This window comes from Mastigoproctus giganteus, chromosome 7, assembly GCF_048544385.1.
Source record: "Mastigoproctus giganteus isolate SK-2022 chromosome 7, ASM4854438v1, whole genome shotgun sequence".
Taxonomy (NCBI): domain Eukaryota; kingdom Metazoa; phylum Arthropoda; class Arachnida; order Uropygi; family Thelyphonidae; genus Mastigoproctus; species Mastigoproctus giganteus.
The window spans coordinates 99,187,974-99,211,525 of NC_143581.1; the positions used below are offsets into that span (position 1 = coordinate 99,187,974).

The following is a 23,552-nucleotide window of genomic DNA, read 5'->3' on the forward strand; positions in this document are numbered from 1 at the left end:
CACTTTGGAAGAACATGTGGAAACAAGTGTTCATATTGGATCTTTGCCCAGTACTAACACTTTAAAAAAAAAAAAAAATTATTTTTGCTGATGTCAATTTTTGTTGATTCACAGAAGAGGCCTCTGGAGTCAGGAATGATTAATCTACGATGCTACTTAAATAGTGACTCAAATCGACAAAAAGACTTTATTATACAAAAATATACATACTGACTGTATAAACTATATATTAAAATGAAATAACATGGTATATAACAAGGATAAAATATAAAATTAAAAGCGCTAAAACCATATTTAAAATTACTAGAAACCACTAAAACTGAGGTTTCTGCAGCAGTGGCTGCCTTCATCAGCAATAATGGTTGCAGATTATCTGACAATCCATATATATACACATATAGATTGTCGGATACATATACGCCCCAGCAGGCCCGCAACACAAACAATGGCACCAGCGTATGGTCCACTTTTTGCACGTTGGAAATGGAACAAACAATTCGAATGAGAAGTGGACCGTGTGCAGGTGCCATAGTTTGTGTCGTGGACCTGCTGGGGCGTATATGTGTACATACACCGGTGTGCAAAATTTAAGGACCAGTCAGGTTTTCACCTGTAGCTTCTCATAGGAGTGGCCTGGATATGAGAAAAGCATACCAGAGGAACCTCGTGAGGTACAAAAATGATGAAGGAAACAACAACAGATACAAAACAGTACAGAGACTTTATTCAAAAATGGCAACACAGCACTGGCTGCCATGATACAGATACATCACTGCCAAAGATGGAACAAAGGGAAGAGGTGGTCCTCAGTAGGAGATATGGCCACCCCTAATGTCGATGCAGGCTTTGCACTGCCTGTCCATACTTAGAACAATGTTGTTAAGTTCTTATGGTAATATCGTCCATTCCTCTGTCAACGCCATCTTTGGCTGGTGAACATTTTCTGGTGGGTGTGGATGTGGCATTATCATCCATAAGCACGAACTCTGGGCCAATGGCACCTCGTAACAGACGCACGTAGGGAATGATTACCTCAGTACAGTAGCATGCACCAGTTGCAGTACTGCCTTCCAGTATCTGGAGTTGTGTATGTCCATCCGTGATAACGCCTCCCCAGACGAGAACACCTTGACCGCCATATTGATCCCTTTCGGTGATGTTTGCGGGGTGATACCGCATGCCAACCTCTTGCCAGATTAACTGACATCCAGAATTGCTGCTGAGACTGAATCTACTCTCATCAGTAAAGAGTACCTTAAGTAAAGATTTTGTGGTTGTGACCTTTAGATAGTGTTGGTCCTTAAGTTTTGCACATCAGTGTATATAGATTGTCGGATAACCTGCAACCATTATTGCTGATGATGCGACCGCTGCTGCCGAAAGCTCCTGTTTTAGTGGTTTTTAGTAATTTTAAATATCTTTTTGGTGCTTTTAATTTTATATTTTATCGCATTTTACCCTTGTTATATACCATCTTATTTCAAGGGTGCCTCCGTAGCCAGGTGGAAAGGAGCAGCAGTGCGTAGCACACACTTCTTGATTAGACCGGGGTTCGAGCCCGTCACCACCAAATACGGAGGATGCGGAAAGACCAAGGGAATGACCACCGCATATTCCCGGAGCAATATGGCCTTAGTTGCTAATGCTCCTAAATAACAAACAACAACAACATCTTATTTCATTTTAATTTTATTTTAATATACAGTCAATATGTGTATTTTTGTTTAATAAAGGCATTTTATCGATTTGAGTCTGTTTTAGTAGCATCATAATTTTTGTTGATTTCAGAATTGCAGTGATGGAACCAGGACTCATAAACAAAAAATGATTCTTGTTGATGAGCCTTGGATCTATCATTGCAATTCTGAATTAAAAGGACAGGGGAAGTTGAAGTCCACTAGTAAGTAGACTTCTCTCTGGCTGATCAAATGAAATTGAATTAAAAAGTAGGCCACAAAGTCCTAATTTTAACCTCCAACTACTGCATCATTACAATGAAGAGCGCACACAACCGCAGTTAGTGAGGAAACACTACACAAATTAAGTAGTAAAGCAAATCTTCCTCCTTGTGACTCTTTTTCTATATCCTATGTTCAATGGTGAACTAAAAAGTCATCATATTCCATTCAACACTGGTGTGATAAATGTCACCCAGAGTATTTTAAGCTGGCTCTTAAACAATAGCTTGTCTGAAGTACAGGGTGTCAAACCTCTTTTAAAAAATAAAACATTGTGTGAATATGGCATGATAAAAGGTGAGTGACACCACTTCTGGGAGATAAAGTTAAGTTTTTATTGAGGTTTAACAGTGATAAATGCAAGGTATTGTACATGGAGAGCAATAATCCCAGAATAACATATCAGTTAGTTGGTACCACACTCAAGGTTGTATAAAACAAAAGTGATATGGGGCAATATTACACCTGACAAAGTTTACTGAGCAGTGCAGGCAGGCTGTGAGAAACGTTTATGGGGTTCTATCAATGGTATACAGGATCTTTGCTAGTAGGCACAAGGAGTGATTATCCTATTGTATAAGACATGGTTAGGCTTCCATACCTGTGTGATGTATTTGTTTAAGTACTTCATACAGGTCTGGAAGCCTTTTTTAAAAGCCTTTGCATAGATCTCTTGGAATAGGTGCAATGAAGTGCAAATTTTAGAATAATTTCCTGTGCTGAGTAAGAAACAGTTTCATTTACTTTATCTGATAAATGAAAATAATAACTATGCTACTAATTTTAAACAAAAATGATGAAAAAAAATGTTGATTTTCTAGAGGATGCTTATGCCTACTTGTATTGCCAGCAGTGTAGAAGTATCTATGGTAGATATCAGTAAATGAAAGTGTTGGAGTGAAATGAGACAAATCTGGATTGGAGGGGCAGGGTAGAAAGGTTTCACAAATAGGTTGGGCGGGTATCTTCTCTTATTCGTGTTGACATTGATATGATTACTTTGGGGTGTTGTAAGCTTGGTTCTCTCCATTCTGGTGGTGCATTACTTTCTTTATTTTTGGAATGCTGCAGGTCAGTTCTATAGCCCTCATCTGTGGGATAAAACGCCGCATTCTAGCTATAAGATAGCATGTGGCATTTTATCTAGCATGCTCATGCTGTCTCTTCCATAAACTAGTTTAGTTTTGATGGTAATAGATTTATCCACATTGGCATTTAGCTTTCTCTATTGCATATTTGATCTCCAACATTGAGGGATGTAAGGAGGTTGTGAAATGCATGAGAACTTTGAATGTGTGATATATATATATATATAATTTTTTTTTTAATTGTTTAAATTGATTCAAATTAAATTTATCTTCATTGTTATCCTAAATATCTCCTTGGTATGTATTTTTGTCATTCAGAGAACTACATATGTATGTGGTTCTCTGCATCACTCTAAAATTTGCCAATATCATTTGTGTTGTAGCCTCTATGTATAGCCAGTCAAGCATGTTGTGTAGGTTGTGTGTTTAGCATTGTGTTGTGAGTGGCCACTAAGCATCCAGCCAGCTGAAATCCCCTGAAAATTTTCTGGCTAGATCTCTTGCCATGAAGAAGTTGGCCATCTGCACCATTCATTGATACTCCTAATGGGCTATCTGCTGGAACCCAGGGATTACAGAGGATGAGCTCTGTAAAAAAAAAAAGAAAAGAGAGAGAGAGAGAGAGAAAGAGAGAGAGAGAGAGATAGAGAGATGAGAGAGAGAGAGAGAGAGAGAGAGAGAGAGAATAAATAAATTTTAAGATAAAATTTAAAAAAAAAAGAAAGAAAAATGGGATGATAGAAGAGGAGAATTATAGCTAGAATCACATTAGAGTTGAGACAGAAAGCAATCATGGAGCAAATGTAGGATTCGGTTGTTCAACAGCTGCATCACATGTATTACAACCTTTGCATGCTGTGTTTAGCAGACCCAAGTAAAAGGGGAGAGAGAGAGAGAGAGAGTAAATAAATTTAAGATAAAATTCTTAAAAAAAAAGAAAGAAAAATGGGATGATAGAAGAGGAGAATTATAGCTAGAATCACATTAGGGTTGAGACAGAAAGCAATCCATGGGAACAAGTATAGGATTCGGTTGTTCAACAGCTGCATCACATGTATTACAACCTTTGCATGCTGTGTTTAGCAGACCAAGTAAAAGGGGGGGGGGGGAGAGAGAGAGAGAGAGAGAGAGAGAGAGAGAGAGAGAGAGAGAGAGATGAGAGAGAGAGAGAGAGAGAGAGAGAGAGAGAGAGAGAGAGAGAGAGAGAGAGAGAGCACTAAAGTATTGTACAATCCTCTGGCACCAGCTGCTTGACAGTGCACACCTGCTGTTTTTGTGATATGAATCTGCCTCTCAGTGTACCGAAAACTTTTGTTTATGAAACTTCTGTTCATAGAATTAATTTGCCTGATGCAAATGAATTACAAACAATCGAATGATTATTTGTTCACCAGGAAAATGAAATGACAATTATATATGTAGTTATGAGGATTCAGATCGGGGCAAATTTTTATTTGAAATAAAAAATAAATTTCAAAATTTCCATCAAATAACTTTATTTTCCAACTAAAATTAAGATATATTTTTATTTGAATTCATGTTACATTCCTTTTTTTTTTTTTTAATTTTAATCTGATTATTTGAAAATTGAAGTTGTTTTGAAATAATTTATCTTTTTGATTTTCTTCTTAAAGACAAATTAAAATATTCTGGAAAAAATATTATTTTCTTTTGAGACTTTGTATGTCTTTGCCCCCCCCCCACAGTTTTCTGTAAAATTGCTCTTAAGAGGTTCAGAAGCAAAACTAAATTGTGACCTCCTTCCCCAGATAGAACTTGTGAATGGCAACAGTTCTGTATTTCATTTTAAATTCAGAGCTTTCCCTATCATTTTCTCACTCAGGCTATTCTGAAGATTTTTTTTCAGCTGATTTTTCCATACATACATAACCACCCTTCTCCACGTTCTGACTTTTTTTTTGTAAAAGATGATGAGTAGCTTTGCAGATTTTCTTTGTGATATGTGTTTTTAAACAGCTATGCTCAGTACATTTAGCATTCATAGTTCTGTTCCACTGAGAATGGAACTCTTTTTAATATCAAGAGAGACATCTTGTTGGAATATCAGAGACATGGTGTCACACAGATAAAGAAATGCAGAATTCGAATTTGGGGAGTACAATGTGTACAGAAAGGACAGACAAAATAGGGAGAAGGGGTTATGTTGTTAGTTAGGAAACAAAATCTAAGTGCACCCATTTGAAATGGGTGGCCAGTGAAATGTTGAGTCAATTTGGTGTGACACTGGGAAAGCAAACATGAGAGTAGGAGTGTTGTTATAGGCCTAAGGGGCTTAGAGGGGAAACAGGCATTCTGTGTGTTATCAGACACTCAGTTAAAACACTGATGGATCCAATATCTTTCTATCTCTGAAGATTTAGGAGAAATCCAGTTGGCCTGACTCCCTAAAATCCACTCATGAACACCCTCTCGATGGTAAGCCCTGTTACTTCACTTAGGTGGCAACGAATGTGTAGAGTGGTTCTCTTCAAGACGCCTGGTCAGCGTGAAGAGGAAAAGACAAAACCCTAAAGCACATAACAGCACAACAAAACAAATGGCCCTCAGTCCCCAGTGGCTTTCACACCCCCTCTTACAGCAGCGAGAGGATCAGAGTGGAAGCAGAGGGTGCTAAGAATCTCTGGGTATGATCAGGCTGCTATGCTGGAAAAGGAATTAGAAAATGTGAATTGGAATATCATTGGTTTGGCTGAAACAAGAAGAAATGAATCACTTATAAGTTTATCAAGCGGAAATATGCTGTACATCAATGGAAACAGTGAAAGGAGTGAAGGCTGAGTTGTCTTTCTGGTCCATAAAGATATAAAAAAAAAAATATATTTTGGAATTCAAAAGTACATCACCAAGGGTGTCAAGACTGCTACTCAGGATTTCTAAGAGGTATAAGCTAAAGTTGATAATGATTTATGCACCAACATCCAGCCATGATGATGAAGAGGTTGAAGACCTCTTCAACGAAATTGAGTACACCGAAATTGAGTCTTCTAGATGAACAGAAAACTCGCTACACTATCATTATGGGGGACTTCAATGATAAGGTTGGAAAAAGACAAAACAGCACAGAAAGGGGAACTATAGGAAAATTTAGAATTAGTGAAAGAAATGAGAGGTGAAAGACTTGTGGAATTTGCAGAATCTAGAGGAATGTCAGTAATGAACACTTTTTTCAAGAAAAGGGTGAACAGAAAGTGGACATGGAAGAGCCCAACTGGATTAACAACTAATGAAATCGACTTCATCCTCACTAACAGAAGAATATATCATGAATGATGTTACTGTCCTGAACAAGGTAAATGTTAGAAGCGATCACAGAACATTTGATATAGATAAAAGAAAGGAAAAAACTGACTTGAGTAAATAATGCGAAGGTCTTTGGGATAACAGAAGAGGAGAAAAAGAAGTATGTACTGGAACTTAAGAACAAGTTTGAGCTTCTGCAGACTGCTCAGAACCAAGATATCGACGAGGAATATTACAACTTTCTGAAAGTAATAAAGCCGAAGAAACCTATAGGTAAAAAGAAATCCAAAGAAGAAAAATTTAGTCAAGAAACACTTGTCATGATGAACCGAAGACGACAAATGAAGAGCAAGAAAAACACTGACATGGAGAAAAATTGAGTAACTGTGTTATGCAAAGCCATTAGAGACTCAGAGAGGACATAAGAAAATTTAACACAAGTAGAACAAGCATTAAGGGAAAACAAAGGATTTAAATCAGCAGCCATGAGCAGTAATACAGAAAGACAAATGATACTGAAGAATAGCGATGTTGTACTTATAAATAGCAGCAAAGACATAATCAAATAGCAGAAGACTACTATAAAGAGTTTATACAAGGAGCGAGGAATGATGCCAGCAGTAGGGAAGATCTATCGCAAATTAGTAACACATATAATATACCTGATATCCTTCCTGATGAAGTAGAACATGCGTTGAAGAAAATGAAGAATAACAAAGCCCCGAGGGAAGATGAAGTTACTCTAGAGTTGTTAAAATTGGGAGGAAGAGACATGACACAAACTGGCAAGACTCTTCACAAAATGCATTAGAAAATGTGATGTCTAAGGAGTGGAATAATGCAATCATAGTTTTACTGCATAAGAAAGGAGATAAATCAGAAATTGGAAATTATAGACCAATTAGTTTGTTATCCCACATCTACAAGTTGTTCACAAGGGTCATTACTAATAGATTAGAAAGAATACTTGATGAGAATCAACTGAAAGAGCAAGCTGGGTTTAGGACAGGATTCTCAACTATGGATCACCTTCATGTAATGTCACAAATAATGGAGAAAGCAAATGAATATAAAACACCATTATGCCTGGCATTTGTGGATTATGAAAAGGCATTTGACTCCATACAGCATAAGGCAATGTTTTGGGCACTGGAAAGACAAGGCATAAATACCACATATATTATGATTTTGAAGAAAATATATGAGAATGCTACCTCCTTTATTAGATTAGACAAAGACAATAGTAAATTTAAAATTGAGAAAGGAGTTCGACAAAGAGACAATATCTCTGAAGTTTACTGCTACCCTTGAGGAAGCTTTCAGAAGATTAGACTGGTCGCAGAAAGGATTCAGTGTCAATGGAGAGTACCTAAACCATTTACGATTCGCAGATGACATTGTGGTCATAAGCCACGATCCCAAAGAATTAGAGGAAAATCTTAATCAGTTATGCACAGTTAGTAAGGATTTTGGACTAAAGATGAATAAAACAAAGTAATGATGAACAAGTGTGCCACAGAAAGGGACAATGGTTGAAAGAGCAGTAATTGAAAAGGTGGAGTCATATACTTATCTGGGACAAGCTTTAGATGTAATAATGATAAATGGCTGGATGTCAAGAGAAGAATAAATTTGGATGGATAGCATTCAGGAAATATAGTCACATACTGAGGAGCAATATCCCAATTTGTCTGAAACGTAAAATAATGAACCAATGTATACTCCCCACCATGACTTATGGAAGTGAAACTTGGGCACTCACCAAAAGAATGGAAGAGAAGTTGAGAACTACACAGCGAAGAATGGAATGAATTATATTGGGAATCAGACTGTTAGATAAGAGAAACACATGGATTAGGCAGTAAACTCAAGTAAAGGACATTCTTATCACAGCTAAAGAACTAAAATGGTCTTGGACAGGACACATAGCTTGAAGACATGATCACAGATGGACTAAGAAAATAACAGAATGGTACCCAAGAGGAGCTAGAAGAAAACCGAAGGCAGCGATGGAGATGGACAGACAAAATTCATGAGTTTGTGGATAGTGAATTGGATGGCCATTGCACAAAACAGGACTGGAAAGCTGCTGGAGAGGCATTCATGCTGCAGTGGATTGAAAATGGCTGATGATGATATAGGCCTAATGAGTAAAATGAACAACTGTACGGAGAAAAATAGTGGGCCAATAAATCAGAATGTCATAATGGGGAATTTTAACTTTTCAGATATTGACTGGAACTTGTGGATTGGTCACTCGTATGCTAATAAATAATTTGTGGATTTATTGGATGACTTCTTTCTACAGCAGCATGTTCGAGAGGCAACCAGAGGGAGTAATACTCTTGATATGATTATCAGCAGTGATTAATCAAGCGTTAAGAATCTGCAGATAAAAGAACCATAGTGATCAGTGTACTGATGTGGAATATACTTAAAGATGTAGCTACCATCAGGGTAAAGGGAAGGTTTTTGCTTTCATAAAGGTGATCATTTATTAATGGATTTCAATATGTATTCAGTGTAATTGTTTTTATGAGAAATTTCTAAATTTAAAAATGTGTTTTTTTACGTTGTGTTTTAAATTAAACAGAAACTTTTAATGTTCTGCTGAAAATAAAAAAAATAATAATAAAAAAGTTTATCTTAAGATAAAAATGCTGATTGTTGCTTCCATTTTCCAGTTTAGAATATCATTAAGAGCACAGAAATTCAGACTGATGTATGAACATGTATTAATATATTTTGTTGAATGTGTAAAGGGATAAATAGAAATAATAATAAAGACGAAAATCACATTTTATGCACTAATTTCACATAAAATAGAGTATCTAATTTATGTAGCAGATCTATCAGCCAAGCAACAAACTAGAAAAATTGAATAGAAGGCAAAAACAGCAAATTGTCACTTAGGATTTGGCAGATCCTTTGTATGTATAATTATATGTAAAAATAATTACTCACTTCCAAAACTGCTGAAATAAAGGTTTATCTGTATTCAGCCATTAGCATTGAAGTAGCACTTAATGTGCAACAGTTATTTTGCAGAGATACCTCTTAGGTGTGACTGCTATTGAATTAAGATAATTATCAATTTTAATATGAACTGATCTTAGTTTACTTTCCTCAAAAATAAATAAAGCACAAAATCAGGCCCTAAAAATCCTAGGATTGTGTTTTAGTTTGTTATGTAACAAAATTCTTCAGATAGCTTGATGGTGTTAACTATATGATGGAATTTATACATGATTTTTAAATCTGACTTTTTTTTTTATGCCATATTAAAAATGTTTAATTTCTGCCATTTCCTTCTTTATTTGAGAACTGCAAAGTTTGGTTGAACCTGTGAGATCTGAGTTACCAGATAATACCATTATTGTTTCTTCAATAAATATTTTGGATCCGATTGAATATTACGGCACTAAGCATAAATTAAATGAACAGCAGTCAGAACAAGAAGCTGAAAAGGAAACAGATGATATGGAGCAAAACAATAGTTTGCACATTGAAGAGTAAGTATGTTGCTTTGTCATGTGAAAAACTTTTGCATCAGTATTGTAAAATTACAATATTATAATTTTATACTTTTGCTTTGTTATAATTAGTATAATATAAAGTTTCTTATAAGAAATAAAATTTTTAAATAATAATGTATTATTATGGCCCCGACGAAGGTAAAGAAGAAGAAAGTGATCAGTTATATTTACAGTTACAAAGGATCAAAGATAAGGTTAATCCTAATGACTATCTTCTTATAATGCCCGAGTGGGTAATATGCCATATGGAGCTAATACAAAGGGTATTAGGAAAGTTTTGCAATATGACGCAACAATGAATCACAGGAAGCTGCTTGTTGCAACATGTTGAGACATGTTCATACGTGCATAGTGGCCGCTGCGCCAAGTCGATGGGCTCAGTTATTCATTAGTAGTGAGAGTGTAAAGTGCTTGCGATGGCATCGTGGTCACGAAATGAGATAAGGACAGTTTTGCGGTATAATTTCGTGCATGGTTTAACCATAGACCAGTGCTTAGAAGAAATGACTCTTGCACTAGATGATGATTGTCCACATCGTACAACGATATTCAGGTGGTATAGAGAATTCCAAAGGGGAAATTTCACTCTGGAGGATTCTGAGAGGCCAGGAAGGCCACGAACGTCAGTTACGGAGGAAAACGTTACTGCTGTGAGGAAAATGTTTGAAAACAGGCGAGTGACCTACCAACAGATAGAGGATACTTTGGGCCTAAATGCACCAGCAATTCGTTCGATTCTGCAAGATCATTTGCACGTGAAGAAACTTTGTTCTCTCTGGGTGCCGCATCAACTGACTGAAGAGCAGATGACACGACGTGTGACTTGGTGCCGGGAGATGTTAAAAAAGTTTGATAAGGGACAATCTCGGTATGTGAACAACATCATGACAGGTGACGAGACTTGGCTGTACTATTACGATCTGCCGACCAAGGTTCAAAACAAAGTTTGGGTCTTTGATGATGACGACACACCCGTAATTGTCAGAAAATCCCGACCTGTAAAGAAGAAAATGATAGCTGTATTTTTCAAATCGAGTGGAATTGTGGAACGTGTCACGCAGAAGACAGTCACAGCTAAGTGGTATACTGAACAATGCCTGCCTAAAGTCATTGGATCTATGAAGAACCTGCGGCCAAAGTCAAGAATGGACACCTGGTACCTCCATTACGATAATGATCCAAATGGGAATAGATTAAGAGATTTTGTTTTTGGTAATGAATTAAAAATTATAAATGCATACATTTTTTAAACAAAGAATGTCACAAGTTTACATGGGAAGCTAGGCATCTTAAAGTGTAATATATTATATTATTGGCAATAGGAAAATAGCAAACATGATTACAGATGCCAGGGTATATAGAAGCTATGAAATTCAATTGGATCATTATCTGCTAATAGGAAAGTTGAGGATGCCATCAAGATGGAAAAAAATCAAATCAGAAAAGTGATTCAATTTGACTGGAATTTTCATAGTTACTCTATTAGATGAAGGAAAGTATTTGAACCCTTTATTATAAACAGAGGATAGAACAAATGTCAGAAAACATTTGTTTTCATTACAATAGCAAATGAATGTTAGGGAACTAAATGGAAAAAAAAAAAAAGAATCGGGAACTGGGATAATGATATTAAAACCATTATACAGGAAAAGAAAGAAGCCTATAAAAAATGGTTAAACAGCAAAACAATAGGAGCAGAAATTGAATATAAAAGAAAAAGAGCAATAGCTAGAAAAGCCTGTAGAAAGAAAAATGGAGAAAACCTGGTTCGATTACTTCCAAAATTAATGGATAGAAATTGACTAATTCCTGACCATTGACTTATACAAAGGATAATTACCTCCTTTTCCCTACTAGCAAAATTTCCATATATCACTGATAGTGCCTCATGACCTGCTCTGGAAGCCTGTCTGCACTGCTCAGAAAATTTCATATCTGACTGCACAATTACTCCCAGGTCTTTCATTTTCTACCCTAAGTGTAGTACCACACAGTTGGTACATTTCTGTGGGGTTACTTCTACCCATCTGTAGTACTTTGCACTTTTCAAGGTTAAACTTCAGTTGCCACTTCTCAGCCCATCTGCCCAAATTTTCTAGATACTGTTGCAGTAGCACATTGCCATTACTGTCATTGACAACACTGCAAAGTTATGGCATTTAAAGGTAATTATCCAATCAGAAGTAAAATAGCAATAGAAAATACCATCCTGGAACAAGTAAATTCATTCAAGTATCTTGGATGTTATCTTTCTTATACTGAAGAAAAAGATATAGAATTAAAACTTTCCAGTTTTCTAAAAGTTACCGGTTTAATTGACAATATCCTAAAACTGAATAAAGTTCAAAAGCATACAAGGATAAAAGCTAATAAGGGGATAGCAAGACTCACTTTACTCTATGGAAGTGAAACTAGGGCAATTAAATTAAAAGATGAGAAAAGGATTGAAAGTGCTGAAATTAAATTTATTTGCCAACCAGTGGCTATAGATTATTGGACAAGAAGAAAAGTTCCGAGATTCATAAAGAATTAGGTATTGGAATAATAATAGATAGAATCTACACATACAGAGGAAAATGGATCATCATTTGGATAGGATGCATCCAGCAAGATTACCAAAAGATTATGAAATGATGGCCAGTTGGAAGGAGAGATCCAAAGAAAAGATGGACTGAGACCGGATGATGATGATAAAGGTTTGTTTTATATAATAGTTTATTATAATCTTATTCATTATCAGGCTTTACAAACTTATTCAATGTCTCTAGACACCACTGCCATACCAAAAAAAAAAAAAGTTTCCTGGAATAGCTATTACTAGTTAACGCAAGTCATGTTATGTGTCAAAAATATGATGCTAATTTTAAACTCATATAATTCCAAAACAGCCAATATCAATTAACCTCACAATGAAAACCATAAATGCACAAGGTGATAAATTACTAGTCACTCTCTGAGTTATGAATGCTCTGATATGTAATCTGAATTTCACTTGTTAAAAACACTTGACTGACTGTTGTGTGCGTGTGTAAACAAAGCAGTACAGTTTTCTCATGATGGAAAATCTCTATCGATTTTTATTGTTTACTCTGATAAAATAAAAAAATTTTCAATATCCATATTGAATAAGAAACTAATTATAAAATGTTCTCCAATATACATCACAATGCATAAAAAACTTCCTTTAATACCAAACTTTCAAGTTTGATATCAAAATGTACCATCTCAATAGTTTACTTAGGAAGGTGTATTATAAGTATGTAGCCCACAGGGCTATATACTTATACTGCTAATCTGTTTGCATTTAAGCATGGTCCAGAATATCTAAGATACTGTTGAAGTGTAGTTGTGTGAGCTTAAATATTATGTCATTTGAAGAACATCCATGCTATTGAGAGGCAGCTTTAATTTTCTATAGATAGAAACATGGAATTTACAAAATGGATATTGACTGTTAGAGCACAAAACTCTTGCCGTTCGCTTCTGTAAAAAGTAAATTACACTCTGATTCCAGGCCCCAGGTGCCAAGTGTTTCTGTGGCCAAGTGATTTTCCGAGCCGTATAAAGCGATTCAATGCCTTCTCCTTTAAAGGAATCGCTCTTCTCTTTAAGTTTCCCTGTTTGTTTCTCTTAAGTTCTTTAAAAAAGCACAGTAGACTTCATCTTACAAGTTGTAAGTTAAGTCAGGAAAGAAGACACCTTTCCTTTTGAGTTACTAACCTAACAACCAATTGTGGCAATAAAGACCAACCCGATCATGCCTCTTATTAAAATAAAAGACAAAAAACAGATCTATGTCAACAAGATCACCTAGCCTGTCTCCTTATTCATTCTGTATCAGATTTTCCTATGAGAAAATTATCCCCATTTCTAATCCAGAAATGCTTGGAAAATGCTGCAGGATCACCAAAAATGATAAAGTGATTATAGTCTGGAGATCTGCTGGTAGAGACAATGAAGCCAAAACCCTCTGAAATATTATTGAAACCGACTACATTTGGTGGAATTCCCGTGAAAATAATGCCCCATGCCACTCTGAATAAATCTAAAGGAGTTATAGCAGAATCGGACCTCATTAACATCTCAGAGGATGAAATTGTGCAAGAATTGACAGATCAAAGAGTAATACATGCAAAAAGAATATTAATCCGGAAAAATGGAGAATTAAAGCCAACACGGAACATAATACTGACCTTTAGTACCCCAAACTTACCAACAATGGTTAAAGCAGAGTATCTGAATTGTCATATACATCCATATATACTGAATCCCATCAGATGTTATAAATGCCACAAATATGGACACTCCTAGGTAGCATGCCGTGGCACTATGATTTGCCCAAACTGTGGTTCAACAGAACACACTCAAACTGATTGTACTGTAACCTCCTTCACCTGTCCCAATTGCAAAGGTAACCATCCGGCATATTCAAAAAATTGTGGAAAGTGGGGAAAGAAATACAAAACAGAAAACAAAGTAACATATCAGGAAGCCAAAGAGCATTGCTTATTACATTTAAAGCGATCTTTATTTTCAGTACTTAATAAGTAGGTTTAGTTAAAAGACTTTAGCTAAACCTACTTATTAAGTAGGTTTAGCTAAACTACTAAGGAGGTTTAGCAAACTATCAGAAAGGAAAGTCACCTTTCCTTTCTGATACCTACCAAAACTTTAATCCTGACATTTAACACACCAAAAATCCCACCCACTGTAAAAGCAGGATATTTGAACTGCCAAGTAAAAGTATATATCCCAAATCTCTTGCACTGTTTCAAATGTCAAAAATTTGGATACTCACAGACAGTATGTAGAAATACACCGACATTCGTTAAATGCGAATCCAAAGAGCACCAGATTGATGACTGCCCAGCTCCAACCCCAAAGTGTCCAAATTGTAAAGGAGAACATCCTGCCTACTCCAGAACACTCAGGCGCCTTCATAGCTGGGTGGGCAGGAGCAGCAGTGCGTAGCAAACGCTTCTTGATTAGACTGGGATTCAAGCCTGTGACCACCAAATACGGAGGAAGTGGAAAGGTCAGGGAATGACCACTGCATATCCCCAGAGCAATACGGCCTTAGTTGCTAATGCTCCTAAAAACCAAATAACAAACCAGACATGCAAAAGAAAAGAAATACAAAACTAACCACAATATTACATACCAAGAAGCAAGAAAAATGGTCCCACCAAGTATAACCAATAGACCAACGTACGCACAAGTAGCAACTAAATTGAAATCAGTGGAATGTCAAACCGAAATCTCAGTTCCTCCAAATGAATCTTTTCTCCACAAGTGAAACATGAGAAAACAGTAAACATACCAATCCCCTCAGATTCTCCAACAGTGTAAGAGTAATGAAGGACCACAAAATTACGAACCCACCTCAGAATTTATGGAATTTGAGAAAACAGGAAAAACAGACGACGAAGTGTTGGAAATCCATGCTGAAGAATTAGAAGATATGGATACCGGAAAACCATTATTTCTCAAAAAGAGTAGAGTAAGGGCAGAAAGACAAAAGCCAACCACCCAACGAAAACAGCTCGAGGGGCTGAGCAATTATAAATAATGGATAAAATTATTCAGTGGAACTGTCGAGGATTATGTACTAATTTTGACAACGTACAGTATCTGATTAGCCAACACACCAATCTATATGTCTCCAGGAAATTTACCTTAAAGAACAAGATATCGTGTCAGGAACTATTCAATGTACAGAAGAGACTGGATAACTCAAGGTATAACACATGGAGGAGTTGCTATATTAGTAAATAACCAACACAACAGGTGCACATAAATAGCTTATTAGAGGTGGTAGCAATTTGTACAATAGCAAGGTCCCTATTAACCATATGTTCATTATACATTCCACCAGGAGAAGATATCTCTTATGAAGACCTAGATGCATTACTACAACAACTGCCTCTCCCAATCTGTGATGGGAGATATGAATGGACATTACCCTTTGTGGGGATGCTCTGACTACAGCAGATGCATCATTAAACAACTGCTGGATAATCACAACCTACTTCTTAACAGGGGTAACCACACTTCCACTTTCCAACTTAGACCACCACAGCTATAGACCTTACCATATGTACTCAAACACTTTACACAGCATTTAATTGTGAAGTTTTTGAGGATCCTCTTGGGAGGGATCATTACCCGATAATTTCCACACTGGTCAGTGAATCTATATCGTACCAGCCGGACTACTCGCTGGAAAATAGAAAAAGCTAATTGGAAAGCATTCAGAAGGAAAGCGGTTTTCAACACCAATATCACTGAGCAGGAAACATTAGTTGTACTAGCACATGTCACAGAAACCATACAAAATGCAGGCAAGCTAACAATCCTGAAGACTTCATCACATTTCCCAAACCATCCAAAAACATGGTGGAACAGTAACTGCATTGAAACAAGAAAATAACAGGATAGGGCATGGAACCGTTTTTGCAGGTACCCCACCACAGAAAATCTGATTCAGTACGAAAGAATGCGAGCCATAGTGCGATTTACTAGGAAGCAGAGTCGAAGAGCACACAGATCAAATTCACATCAGGAATAAAATAAGAAAAATGACAGGTAAATATAGAAATAGGCCATCACCAATACTGGTCTGCGATGGAATTAATTTGACTGAACCTACCATTATTGCAAACACATTAGGTGAGACCTTCGCAAAAGTATCAGTGAAAGCTTCATACCATCCAGAATTTCTGAACCAAAAAAAAAAAAAAGCAGAAAAGCATAAGATCAAATTTAAATCAAAAGGTAATGAACCCTACAATCAACTATTCACAATAAACGGACTGCATGAAGTTTTTCCCACAGCCAGGCCAAGTGCAGTAGGCCCAGATGATATACATTACGACATGATCAAGCACCTTAACAAGACTGAATTAGAAAAATTATTGAAACTGTATAACAGAATATTCCAAGAAAATGTATTTCCAAACACATGGAGCCATGCAATAGTACTAGCTTTCCCTAAACCTGAAAAATCCATGCAACTATCGACCAATAGCCCTCACAAGTTGTTTAGGAAAATTACTAGAAAAAAAATGATATATAAGAGATTTATATGGTATTTAGAGGAAAATAACATATATGCAACGTGGTTTTAGACATCATAGATCTACTCTAGACCACCTAGCCAACATCAGAAATGCATTTATCAGATCACAACATACGGTTGTGATCCTTTAAGAATCACTTATTCGCCTTTAAGAGGAGAAAAAGAAGTATGTACTGGAACTTAGGAACAAATTTGATCTTCTGCAGACCTTTAAGCACCAAGATATTCATGAGGAATACAACAACTTTCTTAAAGTGAAAGCCCAAGAAACCTATAGGTAAAAAGAAATCCAAAGAAGAAAAAATTAGTCAAGAAACACTTGTCATTATGAAACAAAGATGGCAAATGAAGGGCAAGGTAAACACTGACTAGGAAAAATTGAGTTATGCAAAGCCATTAGAAAGAGACTATGAGAGGACATAAGAAGATTGAACACAAAAAAAAGTAGAACAAGCATTAATACGGAAAGACAAGATACTGAATCTGAAGAATAGTGATGGCATACTTATAAATAGCAGAGAAGGCATAATTCAAATAGCAGAACACTAAAGTATTATATCAGGAGCAGTGGGGAAGATGGATCACAAATTAGCAACACATACACCATACCCGATATCTTTCCTGATGAGATAGAACAGTGGTTCCCAAACTGAGATCTACAGACCCTTTCACAAATCAAAAAATGTTTGCAGACCCCTATATATATATAAGGGTCTGCAAACAACCCTGTGTGCGCGTATATATCCAGGGCGATTCACTACCAGTGCGACAAACTTGCAGGAGGTGTAGGGGGCACAAAGAAGAATCGGAATCGCATAGCATTGCAGGGTCCGAAATCCCTTCATCATGCGGTAGAGGACGTTGAACGGGAGGTCGCGTGAACAGCGATCCCGCTGGAAGTCAGCACTTGCGAACCAGTTCCCGAGACAGTAGGATGGACGAGTATTCAAATGTTGAACTGGCTGACATGCACCTCGCGTATGGAGCTGCAGACTGTAACAGGCATGTCGCTCTCTGCTTGTACCAGGAACGTTTCCCGCACAGGCGTGCTCCTCATCATACAATTTTAATCGTATGATGAGAAGATTACGTGAGACTGGTTGTTTCATGAGAGGTACCATGAATCGAGAGCGAACGACGAGGATGCCAGACAATGAGGAGAATGTCCTACGTCTTGCAGAAGTCAATCCGAGTAAGAGTACTCGAGCGATAGGCCAACAATTGAGTATTTCCCAATCCACTGTATGGAGGATACTGTCAACAAACCAAATGAGTTCATACCATCTGCAACGCGTCCAATCATTGGAGTCTGCGGATTATCCACTCTGGAGGACTTTTGCTACTTGGTTTCTTCAACAGAAACGGTTTGCAAATGCTGACCTCCAGCTGGATCGCTCTTCATACGACCTCCCGTTCAGCGTCCTGTACTGCATGACGAAGGCATTTTGAATCCTGCAATGCTATGCGATTCCGATTCATCTTTGTGCCCCCTACACCTCCTGCAAGTTTGTCGCACTGGTCCCTTTAGTTCTCAGAACAGCTTGGATTCATCATGGAATGGACTCAACTGTGTCGAAAGCATGCCACAAGGATGCAAGTCCCTGTTGCTTCTCAAAATCGTTGCCAAGGGGATGGTTGCAGATCTCTACAACCTGTGTGTGTGTGTGTGTGTAATTACAAACAATAAAAATAACAATAAATAGAGAAGCTGTATGGTATGTATGGGGGAAGAAAATTAAGATTTAGATGGATTAGAATTGCGATATGAATTATGGATCAGGGACACTGCAAGCGCAAATGTACCCTACAACCATAATGTATACATAAAATTATTTTTATGTGTAGAATATAGTAAGTATACATATAAGTATCAAATTTAACTAATGCTACTAATGAAAATACGGTGTACTCTGGGAGCGATATGTGTTGAACAAAGGGTGGAAGAAAGGAAAAGAAAATAAGTGTAACGATATAAAATGAAAAGAACCAAAAAGCAAATTTTGAAAAAACAACGACCAAGGTAGAAATAGCATTGCAGTATCTTTCATAATTTTTGTGTCTTCTTCAGAGGTCATCCACCAAAATTATGAAAAAGACAGTAATACTCTTACTTCTGTTTCTGACATGTTCTGTATGTCAAAAAACACTTGTAAGAAACCACGTGGTAAAATCTAAAAAGAATTTTGAATAAATAATTAAAATCAAGTTATGCAAAATTATTATGTGTTACTAAAGTATTACATACAGAACATGGATGACCTTACAGAAGTAAGTAGACCGCAATGAAAGTGAAATAGGCGAAGACAAAGGAAAGGAGTGACCGAATGACAAGGACTTACCGCTACTGGTCGTGTTGACAGAAAAGACTGTGCCGGAGGCTAACCCGTGTATATATGCGTAGATACGCTAGCGGCGCCTAGCATTAGACGAATTTTGGTGTCTGTATATTATGTAATGAATTTACGTAGGCGGTGGAGCTGTGCTAGGCTAAGATTAAGTACATGATGCTCAAACACCCAGGATAGCTAAGAAATATAATAGCTGACAAAGTAGCAGTAGACGGCAGCTAAACTTTGTTAAGGCGAAAAAATAGAGCTCTGGTATAGCGTTCGGTAAACTAATGGCGCACAGAGCATAAAATGTAGAACCTAGTAAAGTAAAAAGATGATTAAATTAGAAATATGTAGTTGGGCTAGGGTAATTCGGGGTTGCAAACCCGTTCCTACAGTTAGGACCCTGAATGAATGTCCGAGAGTTAGTGCATCATGTATTTAAGTCAGTTGTGTTAAAAGTGTAATTGTGTACATTTAAGATACAATCAAATCACAATTAACGATTAAATAAATAAATCAAGATAGGCTTAAAAATAATTACAAGATAAATACACTGTGTTAGGCCAATCGGTGGGTACGAGTTTTCCAGACTGTAAGACACCAAAGAGGCCTAGTGTATTGTATTTACGCTATATACATACTTGATGCGTATGGGAATAATTAAGTCAATAATGCTGTTTATATTAATATCTATTAGGTTCTTGTGCCTTAATATGTTATTGATATGATGGCGCAGATATGCAATAGGAAGAAGAATTTTGGTCAGTTTACTGTATAATATTCTGATGTTATCATCACTAGCTGTTGTTTTGTTGCTGCATTATGGTTGCTATTCTGATGCATTGTACTAGGATAACATTAGCATGTACCTGTTTGGAAATACTGGAATTCCATTGTGTAAAGTTTACTATGCTAAAGTTGAATGCTTCACGTTTGTTGTACAAATTGATGGAGGTTATACCATTTTTTAACTTAATGTCTAGATCCAAAAAATGGGCTGCTGTATCAGAATTGTTTGTTCTTTCTAGTACAAGTTCGTTGGGGTATAAATGTCCATAATCCTGGATGAAATTCGGGCAGTTGATCACTATGAGGTCGTCTATATATCTGAATAGGATAAGGTCCTGTGGAAATGAGGTTTCTGACCAATATAGATATAGGTTCATGCCCAGACTCACAACCACAAACCGCTCATCGATTCTGCCATTTCCATCATTAAACTAAAATCCAGCTACAGAATACTTCAATATGAAGCTCTAGTTATCGAATGGTACAAGCACCACTCTAACCTCCAAATTCTAAACTCCCCTTCAATCTTTCCCCAATTTGGAACCTCTCGAGATTAAAGTTCCCACATGTCAAAAAGGCGTCACGAGAGTATAATTTTTTATTCTTAAAATACCATACGCGTTCTCTCCCCACACATTACCAACTGAAGACGTTCTTTAACTAACGAAAGTCCTCGTAACGACTATTGGCTTCACCGGATTCACTTAAATAGTTTTTAATTATTCTTCTTTTTCATTTCGATGACAACCAAGGATTGGATGTGTACACTTCTGTTTCCTTGCGCAATTGGTCTTTTAACTCAGTCAACTTTTACTTACTTCCCTCCCTTTTAATTTTTCAATTTAACAATTCAACGTAAACATTAACCACGCTACCTAAGTAAACCATCGCAGATTAATTTCAAGGTGAGTACCGCTTTTTAAGCTTCTGCTATTCTTTTCTAGTCCATTAACACGATACTTGAAGATTAATACAGTAAATACTACCTAATCATCTCCATAGATTTTGCCGGGGCTTTCGACACCATTTGGTGGCCAAGTGTCCTGGCAAGGCTAAGGCAGGCCAACATTCCCTGCAATCTGTATCTCACTATCAAGTCTTACCTTACCGATAGGAGTATCAGTGTCGTGGCACCCTATGGTAGGGTAAACCGCCATGTCTGCAGGGGTTGCCCCCAGGGTTCTGTCCTGGGGCCGCTGTTGTGGAACATTGTCTTGGATGAGTTCCTGGCCATGGACCTTGGTGACGTCCAAACCCAAGCTTTTGCCGACGACTTAATCTTGAAAATTGCTGCCGACAGTAGAACCCAGTTGGAGGTAAAAGCAAACCATGCCATCAGGATATTACAGGACTGGACCATCTTACACTGCCTAAAAATCTCACCAACTAAGACATCCTCAATCTTACTGAAAGGCTCCCTTGACCTGCACAGGCCGCCTCAAATAAAGGTGAACAACACCACAGTGAAACTCCAAAGCCAGCTTAAGTACCTGGGGGTGATATTAGATTGTAATCTTTCCTTCAAGCAGCATCTCATACATTTAAGAACAAAGATAAGGAAGTACTCTGCACTGTTAGCACGTGTGGTCCGTCGTGACTGGGGACTTAAACGTCGCGTGCTCTCCTTATATTATAAAACGACATTCCTACCAGCTATAACATACGCCTCTGCGGTTTGGTATCACAAGGCATCAACCGCCGTAAATAGACGCATAATCGACTCAATCCATAGAACTATCCTGTTAACCATTACCAGAGCCTGTAGCACCACTAGCACTGTTGCCCTACAGGTCTTGGCCGGAGCCCTTCCCCTTGATCTGGACATCATACGTACTGGAATAGCCTATTATATAACCAAAGGAATGCCTTGCACCCACCAAGACTACACAGTGGATAACAATGCAACCCACAAGGCTGAAAAGAACAGGCTGCAGAAATACCTAAAAGAAACCTGGCAAGACCGCTGGACAAACACAACAAAAGGGAATATCACCAAAAAGTTCATCCCGGACGTAGACAGAGTATACCCCATTCTTCCAACCTGGCTGCAACCCGGACTTTACACGACCTACCTCCTTACGGGTCATGGGGCTTTCAATGCAAAGCTTACAGCATTGGGAATAGTGGAGGATCCACGTTGTACTTGCGGGGAACAAGAAAGCTGGGTGCACATTATGTTTGAGTGTGCCCAATACGAAGACCTTAGATGCAGACTAATAACTAGAGTTCACTATCTACCGAGGGATCTCGAGTCACATCTACTAGATACGCAAGAAGAATATTTAGCCTTAACTGATTTTGCCCAGGGATTATTTACCAGGCGCCAAAGACTAACCGCCATATACAGAAGACCTTAACGGCAAACCTGCAAATAGCAGCGAGACGACATAGAGGAGCCGACTATAAAGACCTTGGACTGACTACAAAATGCACTGGGAAAGACAAGTGACAATAGATTGTCTAACTACAAGAGTCATGATTACTGCCAATGGAAGCGAAAAAACCTTTAAATAGTCGTGACATCAGAACAAAGTGCCCCAAGACCTTGCAGCTTAGACCCACTACAAAATGACAAAAGGTAGCGTAAGGACTAGCAAACATCACGGAAGGGATAAAACCCCATAATGACAGCCAGTAGACTTGATTATGACCCCAAGATAATGACCAGAAAATAGGCCCCAAACCACATGCAGTCTGGAAGGATGACATCTCAGATTTAACCCCCTATTAGTGTCCCACCTAGATGAGACTCGACGGCCAGCTTTTTAGGGCCTGCAAACTGATGGAGACGACATCCGGTGGCACTCTCCCGCCGGAACAGCCTATTGGCGACCCAAATCCGCACTCTCTTGAGCGGATCTTTTTTTTTTTTTTTTTTTCAAACTCCTGGGGAGGAGAGGCTTGCCTCCCCAATTTTCTCACTCTGGTGGGGCACGGGCATGCCTCACCACCTACAGGGGCCATCTACTCTGTCGGCCCCTTATTTCCAATTTCTTCCCCCCAGTCTTCATCCTCCCCCCAAACTTTTGTCTTGCACAGTGTTTAGCCCTACATGTCAAAATTAAAAGAGAACATCAAAATTCTTGCCCGAACCTATTTCGTTTTTAAAACTCACTTTGACCGCACAGCCCCACGTCGCATACTATTAATACTAACTTGTTAAGTATCACTAATATCAACCTCGATTTATTAATTATTATTATTATTTTTTTTTTTTTCTTTTTTTTTTTTCTTTTTTTTTTTTTTGGTCCTAGCCACTGAAATCCCAGGAAAGTAAGTGGCAAGACCAGCCAGAGTACAAATATTGGTAACACCCGGCCGGCCTCGCCGTGGCGGGTATTGGTAACGTCGGGTCTCGCTAGGGGCCCGGCGGCTAACAGGCCGGATGAACAATGGGCACAACAAACTACACAGTACATATCCCACACACTTTTAAATCTCTGGCTTGTCCGATACAGAGAACATACGCGGAGATGGGAGAAATCCCAGGTGCCGTCAGACCCCGAGCA

The 23,552-nt window shown here is 37.8% G+C and overlaps 1 protein-coding gene across 1 annotated transcript in view; it reads left to right on the forward strand.

Annotated features, from left to right (window-relative positions):
• Positions 1-23,552, forward strand: part of vito (nucleolar protein viriato) — a 97,054-nt gene that overhangs the window by 43,371 nt on the left and 30,131 nt on the right. Inside the window, exon 5 of the mRNA XM_090378389.1 lies at positions 9,630-9,819. Within this exon, the coding sequence (XP_090234515.1) occupies positions 9,630-9,819 (190 nt within the window). The remainder of the gene's footprint in view (positions 1-9,629; positions 9,820-23,552) is intronic.